At 34.0% G+C, this 8,514-nt stretch overlaps 1 protein-coding gene across 2 annotated transcripts; it reads left to right on the top strand.

Moving 5' to 3' along the window:
• On the top strand, positions 1-3,979 carry LOC111015646 (plasmodesmata-located protein 6). Of its 2 annotated transcripts, none has more exons than XM_022290735.2 (3): positions 1-905; positions 2,766-2,888; positions 3,646-3,979. In XM_022290735.2, the coding sequence occupies exons 1-3, from the start codon at positions 152-154 to the stop codon at positions 3,654-3,656; spliced, it is 888 nt and encodes a 295-aa protein (XP_022146427.1). In that variant the 5' UTR covers positions 1-151; the 3' UTR covers positions 3,657-3,979. The 2 variants fall into 2 exon arrangements, with proteins under 2 accessions (XP_022146427.1, XP_022146426.1); XM_022290734.2 differs by having other exon boundaries at positions 7-905; positions 2,763-2,888.
• Positions 3,980-8,514: the final 4,535 nt, after the last annotated feature.

Genomic DNA, 8,514 nt, shown 5'->3' with positions numbered 1-8,514 from the left:
GCAAGAGCTTAATATTTTAACCAAAGGGAACAATTTATTTATATTTGTGAGGTAAGACTCAACTTTTTGCTTTACGAGAGGTAGCAGTCTCCTCCCATCATCGTCTTCTCCACGTAAATTCTCTGCAAAATTCCCTCTCTTCTCAGTCGACATGTCGGCGACTGGAAGAATTCGTTCTCTCTCATCGCTTGTGATTTTTTTCTGCGGAGCCGTCGCGATTCTCTCACCTCCATCGACTTCCTCCGTAGACACCTTCGTCTTCGGCGGCTGTACGCAGCAGAAATACATTCCCGGCTCGCCCTTCGATTCCAATCTCAACTTGCTCCTCGGCCGCCTCGTCGGCACGGCGGCGTCCTCGGCCTACGCCAACTTCACCGTCCTCGGCTCCACCCCTCAGGACACCATCTACGGCCTCTACCAATGCCGTGGCGACCTCAACTCCGGCGACTGCTCCCGGTGCGTTGCCGGCGCGGTTTCCCGGCTCGGAACGGTCTGCACCGATGCGTGCGGCGGCGCGTTACAGCTGGAGGGGTGCTTCGTGAAGTACGATAACCGGAGCTTCTTCGGGGCGGAGGACAAGACGCTGGTGGTGAGGAAATGCGGGCCGCCGATTGGGTCCAACTCGGGCGCGTTGACTCGGCTGGATGCCGCGCTGGCGTATTTGGCGACGGGTGGTGGGACCTACAGGGTTGGTGGGGCCGGAGAGGTGCAAAGTACGGCGCAATGCATAGGGGATTTGAGTGTGAGCGAGTGCCAGGATTGCATCACTGACGCCATCGGACGGCTGAAATCGGCCTGTGGGGCGTCCGCTTGGGGTGACGTGTATTTGGCTAAATGCTACACGCGCTTCACCAGAGGTGTGACTTACTCGCAAGATGGAGGAAATGGATATGGAAATGGAAATAGTAAGTCACTTTTTTTAATATTATTTTGATCTCCATTTTCTTTTATTAATCATTTTATTACCATCTCTAAAATCCGGTTGAGTCACGATTTTTTGTTTATAATTTTACAATTTTATAAATTAGGCCTTTGGAATTTTTAATAAAATTTTAAAAATAAAATAAATTTTTGGTTTTCAAAATTTAGCTTGAACCGTTCTCCAGAAGTAGATTAAAAGAAAAAAAAAATTATGAGTATGTATATATATATTAAATAATGGTAATCAAAAGGAGACTAAATATTGTTATTATATTATAATTTTTTTAATTTTAAGATTCATTTGGTGGAGAAGGGCTGCATAATTGATTTTTTAAAGGATTGTTGACAGGGAAATTAGGAATATGTATAAAAGTAATTATTATAAAATAAAAAAAGACTTATGGTAAAAAAAGTAGCTGAAAATTATTTTAATTTTCTTTTAGGTTTAGCCAGGTTAAAATGTTTTTGAACTAATAGGAAAAAAAATATATAAAAACATATTTTCTTAAATAATTATCAACCACCCCCTTTCTTGGTTAATTTTACTTGGGTTCAAGTTTCAAGTTACCCATAAAATGTATAGCTTCATACTCCTCCTCTCCCTCCTCTATGACTATTAGATCAATCCACGGTGATAAATAAAAATTTCACAAACATAAGTACAAAATTTAAAATTTAGTGAAATAATGGATATTTTTCAAAATTATACTAAAAGTTCAAATTTAGAAAAAAAAAAAAGAGAAAGAAAGAACCAACCATCATAAATATATGAATATTGAGACATATTTTAATTAAAGTAAGCAAAATTTGTACTTCCTTTGTCCAAGTCTTTTAAAGTCAATAGCTAAGCTCTTAATAAGTGACCAAAATTGCATCCAAAAGACGTTTCTTAGTCTTTGGTAGAAAATGGAAACAAGACAAGATCATGTGTCCTTAAATCAAAAGACTTTGAACATTCAATTATGACCTTCATATATTTTGTCTTCCAACCCATTCCTCACTTCAATTATGTTTCAAAGCTATTAAAAGCCTGATTGGGTGCTATTAAAAGCCTGATTGGGTGTATTTTATTTTTAAATGTTTATAGACTAAAATTAAATTACAATTTAAAAAGTAATTTTATTTTTGAATTTAAACCCATAATTTTTTAATCGAACATATATGTATTAACCAGTTAAGCTATGCTCAGATTGACTATTTAATATACATGAACAAAAAATTCAATAGAAAGATAACACATGAAAATAATGAAATACATTTTCAATTTTCTATTTCAAATAAAAAAAAACGTTTTTAATTTTTTAACATGATATTTCTGAGATAAACCTTAAAAAAAAAGTTAAATTACAAGTTTAATTCATGAGCCCCAAAGGAATCAAAGGGGAAGCAATGGCGTACGAGTGGAATAGAGTTTGACGTCTAATATGTTCTTGAATTGTAGAAAATGTTTAATAGATTTTTAAATTTTGAATTTTATATCTAATATGTCCTAGACGAACTTTCAATTTTGTATATAATATGTCTATAGTCTCTTCGAAATATTTTAAAATTAAAGGTCAATGACTAACTGAAATATTATAGACATATTAGACCTTTTTTAAAAAGACAAAAAAATAATTAAAATTTTTTAGACTAAATTGGTAATTTAACGAGGAAAAATAGTAAAGAATATATTTGGACAGCTACTTTTTATTTATGGTATATTCTGACATCATTGCCTATTTTTATGGAACAAATGAAATTATTCTTCCTTGCAATTATTAAAAATAAAGTTAAAAATAGTGAAAAAGAGTTTTCAATTATTAAAAAAAAAGTGATTAGTTGGAGTAATATTTTGGCAGAAGATACAAAGAACAATGACGATGAGACCAACAAGACATTAGCAATAATTATTGGACTTATTGCAGCGGTTGCCTTGATCATCCTATTCATCACTTTCCTCAACAAAAAGTGTGAAAAAAGAAAAGGTACCCATTTTACCCTTTCTATTTTCTATTTTTTTTTCTATAGTTAGTTTTAATTTCGCTGCTGCTCTAAAATTAGATTTAACTAATTAAAATATATATCCAAGACCACCTTGAAGAAATCAAAGAATTTCTTGAAAATCCTACCACATGTGTTTCTCTCATAAATAGTTAGAACTTGATTTGGATTAGAATCTAATTGAGAGGTTCACTAGATAAAAATGGTTAAAAGTTCCAATACTATCCTCAACCTCTTAATTTCCGTTAAAGAAAACTTTCATTTAGCAATTTATGCCATAGTTAAAATTTTTAAAATTTTAAGGTCAAAATTGAAATCATATAAATTACAAAAAATATATATACATATACCCCTAGTTCTAAAACATTAAAAAGGTATTGGACAAAATTCCCTACTGAAGATTCAAGAGGAAGCTTCTCCTGAATTCATATGTGGTCCTGATCCAGTAGCATATAAACAAGTTGATTTTTTAATTTTGTATAGTTCCTGTGATCCACTTGTCTATATGCTACTGGACCACCTAGGAATTTATGAGTGAAAGTTTTTTTCAAAAGTATTTTAACGAAAATGGCTAAAAGATTATTATTTTTTAGACAAATTACAAGACTGAAGGTAGAATGGAAATTTTTAAACATCATGAGAAAAATTGGATAGCAACTATATATGGATGTATAATTTGTCCAATTATATTTATATGTGTACATTCTTTTATTTTTCTTGAAAATTCCCATCTTGTGGCAGGTTGTAAGTAAGTCATACTATGTGGGCAATAATGTAATTTCACAAATACCTTTTGGGTATGTAATCTCTCTATACTTTTCATTTTAAATTTCTTTCATCTCAAAGAATAAAAGAGTGAGAAGAAAGTGTATGCAAGAAAAAGAAAAAGGAAGGGACATTGAAAGAAGCAAAGAGAAGAAGATTCAACAAAACAAAGAGGAAAAATGGCTCCAAGATTTTCCCACTTTTATATTTAATTTAGGCTCTATATTTGCTTGTGTTAGATGATGCTTTTTTCAACGTATATATAACTTAAATGTTCAACCACCTTTTTACAAAGAAGTGCATTATATTCTATGAAGTCTACATCAGTAAGTATGCTAATTAAATAATGTTTAGATTAGTGTGTTAATTTTAAGATTTCGATCTAGTCTAATATCTGACTTTAATTAAAAGAATGTATTGAATTTGTTGTTTTGATCAACAAAACCTATATAGTTCAAATTTAAGAAGTTGAATTTATATTCCGTAGATGATTGACTTATTGCAGATTGACTTTTCAATAAATCTATATGATATAAACTCAAGTTTATTTTAAATGCCTTTAGTATTTCATATTAACTTTTACGAATTATAAACCTACCCATTGAAGAAATATTACACAAATTCAAATTTTCATAAATCTATTGGATGCTTCATTCAATCCAAATACAAATTATGCAAACTTAAATTCTCTGATCTCGACTTCATAGCCACTCAAGCTAATTAGAGCTAAAGAATCCCACTTTTTTTTGCAATTCTCTATCCTATTTTTCAAAATTGAGATATTATTTATTAATTAATATGACCAAATTGAAGTCAACATGGGCATAGATCATCGTTTAAGACACTTTATTCATTCTCCTCAATCCATAACCAAAAAGTGGGGTTTGGTAATTGCCCTTCTAGAGGAGCTTTGAAAAAGAAGCCTATTCTATTCACTTATGACCCAATTTTGCCCACAATTTAATGCCTATGAAAACCTCAAATTTTCTCTCTCTTTTTTTAATCTTTTATGTTTTGATCCTAAGAGTTTCAACGTGGGAGAGTTCTAGCATAACCCCATCTTTCATTGCAAGTTGGAAATTTTCGAAGTTTATTTTGAACATGATCTTTTATATACATCAATTCATAATTCATTAGGCATATGTCATATCCAATTTTCTATTTTAGAGTCGAACAAAAGTGAATTAATAAGTGAGAGTGAAAGTTGAAGAATTCAGAGATTTAAATCTTTTTCTCATAACCTTAATATTGATATCTCAAATATGAACAAGATTGATACGATGGATCAGATCGTCTCTGATAAAATATTGCGATAAACTATGTACATTACATCGAGCTCAAAAATTAAACTTCACCTTCCATATATATAAAAAAATATATGTCTATATCTCTATCATAAGTCATCACTATCATGACAATGATGAAAAGGTGGTAGGGCAGTAGTTATATGTGAACCATACAAATTATAATCCTCATCTCTCTCTCTCATCCATTATTCATAGCTTTAGGTTTTGCCTTTTAAACCTTAGAAAAACTGTCACTTTTTACTTATAATATTTCTAAGTTATCTCTAGAAAATCGGTATTCTTCCACATCTCATACGAACATTCTCTTGAGAAATATATTAGTTGAATCAAGGAAATTGTTGATAAACTTGTTGCCGTCGCGATTCACTTAGAGATCTTCATTTTATGTTCGAGATTGAGGAAAAATCTATTGTCTCACCTACCAAAATCTATTGTCTCCAAATGGCGTACAAACTTCAATCAACGCCGTTTTCTACAACAAAAACCTTCGACGTGGAGTGAGCTTCATCTTAATTACTCCGACAAACTAAAGAAGAAGACAAAGAAGAGAAGAGCTTCTTCTAGTTGGCAATGGAGAAGGGGAGTCTTCGGATTAGAAGACGAAGGAAACCAAGAAATATATTTTTAACAAAAAGAAAAAAAAACCTTTAAATTAAATTTAACTATAAAAAATCTAAGGAAACATTAAAGAAATAGATTATAAAAAATCGATTTAAAAAACAAAATTTAAATTTAACTTAACTATAAAAAATCTAACAAAATCTTAAAAGATATGGATTATGAAAAAAAATCTATTTAAAAGAAAACCAAACTTTAAATTAAATGTTAAAACAAACAAATAAAAAGAAAACAAATTTAACTAACTATTATTAAACCTTTAAAATTTAAACAATCTATTTTTTTTAATTATTTCATTCCATTTCAAAAAAAAAAAAAATTTTCATCCTTTATATATATATTTATATTTCGCATACCTATTCAATTATTTAACTAAAGATTAGATTGGATTAGAAAATAAAACATAATAAAGTAACGTTAAACTTTAATTTACCAATCCATATAATTTTCATTTATGTGCACGCGATTTTGTTTCGATGTTTTACCACATTTCCATAAGATATTTTCATTGAGAGGTTTAACGGTATTCACATTTAAACGAGGACAATACCCGGCCAAGATTAAGAAAATAAAGAATATAATATAAATAATTAAAAAGTAATCCAATTCTATTGGATCAGAGATGATAGGTTCCCCTGTGATACCAAGCAGATATTCCTAAGCAGATATTACCATCTTTAAAATGCGGCTGAATCACGATTTTGTTTATAATTTTATAAATTAGGCATTTGGAAATTTTAATCAAATTTTAAAAATAAGATAAAATTTTGGTTTTCAAAATTTAGTTTGATTTTTTAAATTGTACTTTAAAAGTAGATCAAAAGAAAAAAAAAATTATGAGTGTAGATATATGTTAATGCGTGGATTATGCTCTCTCGGTTCCTTCCGAGATTCGCACCAAATTTGATTATCAGGGAATCGAAGACCTGCAAAACCGAACAAGACTAGACCAGTGTAACTCTTGTCACACGGGCTCCGATGTCTAATTCAGCTAAGGAAGTAGTTGAGTAATGGAATTCAAGCGTAGAACTCGGCTTACCTTAAGGTTAGGCTAGATGGCCTATTTATAGTGGTTTGGAAGGTTCCAGACCCATCTAAAGAAGCCCTAGTTAGTTGCTGCGAAGCCCAAGGTGCATGGAGATCAGAAAAGAGGGCGATTACCGGGCTTGGCAATGGGCCGAGCCTGGGTCGAGACCGAGCTGTGGTCGGCTCGGTCTGGTTCTTCTGGTGGCCTTTCTGGTATTCTTCCACTTGGTTGATCCGTTGCTTTGTCGTTTTTATTCTGTATAACAATTGCCCCTACTCCAAAGGCGATGCTTTTGATTTTGTCTCAATCTCCTTGGTAGTATGTTGATAGGAGTGTTGGAGTGCGCGAATAAGGAGCTTTATCGGGGGGTAGTAAGATCCTTTTAATTTTACTAAATGACATAAAGGAAGGACCTTCTCGACTGTCGTGCCCCTACAGTTGTCGTGACTTGCCACGTTATGCCAGGTCCGTGACCGAGGAGGTCACGAGCTCCACAGGTACCGAGCCGGGCACGCCTTGGTCTCATGATCTAAGTCCTTTAGTTCAAGCCAGTCGAGTTGTCCCATCATCGTGAGACCCGAGAGGATCACAGGTTGAATTGTCCCCTCACTGTAGGACTCGTGACCGAGAAGATCACGGGTTCCTCGGGTACCGAGCTGAGCAGGCCTCGGACCGATGGGCAAAGACCATCATGCCGAGAGCTATGCTCCTATGTTGAAGGCTATTTAAACCCCCTTCAACTCCTCCAATGTCGATCATCCCTTCAACTAAGGTATATTTCTTTTTACTTTGTTTTTGTTGTGTTTCCTTACCACCATGGCATCTGATCTTAATTTCGAATGGACCTCTTCGGATGACGGGTCGTCGTCGAACCCCTCTTCTGGGTCTCGACCTTACCGCCCCTCTTGGGTAGATAATTCCACTCTTACGGCGAGGGACTTACGTTGTTTGAGTTCGACATACCGCATTCCTGATTCGGTTAGCCTTCATCTTCCGAATCCAGGAGAGAGTATTGACGGGTCTTTCCTTGGAGATGTTGTATTTTATGTAGTCATGATCTGCAGAATGCTGCCATGGAGTGTGGCGTCTCTTGGTCTCTTCGTCAAGTTTCCATTGAGCATCCCAACATTGATTATTCCTTTCTCCAGGAGCGCTTTCATGTCGAACGTGATGCCCCCGACGACATGAATGATAATGACGACGAGTAGGAGGATGGTGATCTACTTTATCTACGTTGACCGCTTTTATGAACAAGCTGTTGTATGTTGTTGTTTTGTCTTTATTTGTAGCTACCTTTGGAATTATCAATCAATTCTCTATTACAAAAGATTATTGGCTTATGACTCTAACTCTGATTGTTAGGGTTAGCTTTTTACTGCAGAAACATGTGTCGGTAGCCCTGTTTGACCACTTGTTTGACCCATTTCCTATTATTATTTGCCAAAAAGGACCACATATTCTTAAAGTAGAACATACATAGATTATTTCTACATAAAAGTCAAACTATGGTACTTTAGGAAAATATAAGATAAATGCGGTCAAAGTTGGAAGAAAATAACATAATTATGTTTTTGCAGAATTGCGCCCGGCGCATTTTTGGAGGCAATTTGTCAAAACGCACGTTTTGATTAATGAAGGGCAAGGAGGACATTTCCCACATGTTCAAAACCGTTAGTCCAAGTCCAAGTGAGGTGGTTAGGTGAATCTCAACCCTTTTCCACCTAAAATGGAGGGGAGTTTCAACCAACCTATGGTGCTATAAAAGGAAGCTCATCCATCCCTCAACAAATCATCCCTTCCAAGCTTCATTTCATCTTCTTTTAGATGCTTTCTAGTTGTAGAACACGTTTTTAGGGTTTATGTTTATGTTCTAGTTATTCATTTCTTTGTTTT

Source organism: Momordica charantia (genome assembly GCF_013281855.1).
Source record: "Momordica charantia cultivar OHB3-1 chromosome 4 unlocalized genomic scaffold, Mcharantia_2.0 BLBB01000004.1, whole genome shotgun sequence".
Taxonomy (NCBI): domain Eukaryota; kingdom Viridiplantae; phylum Streptophyta; class Magnoliopsida; order Cucurbitales; family Cucurbitaceae; genus Momordica; species Momordica charantia.
This window is presented reverse-complemented; position numbering and strand designations above follow the sequence as displayed.

Excerpts from the sequence above, each read along its gene's own strand:
- LOC111015646 (XM_022290734.2), top strand. The coding sequence starts at position 152 with ATGTCGGCGACTGGAAGAATTCGTTCTCTCTCATCGCTTGTGATTTTT. Across the intron at positions 906-2,762 it reads TGGATATGGAAATGGAAATA|AAGATACAAAGAACAATGAC; the intron begins GTAAGTCACTTT and ends ATATTTTGGCAG.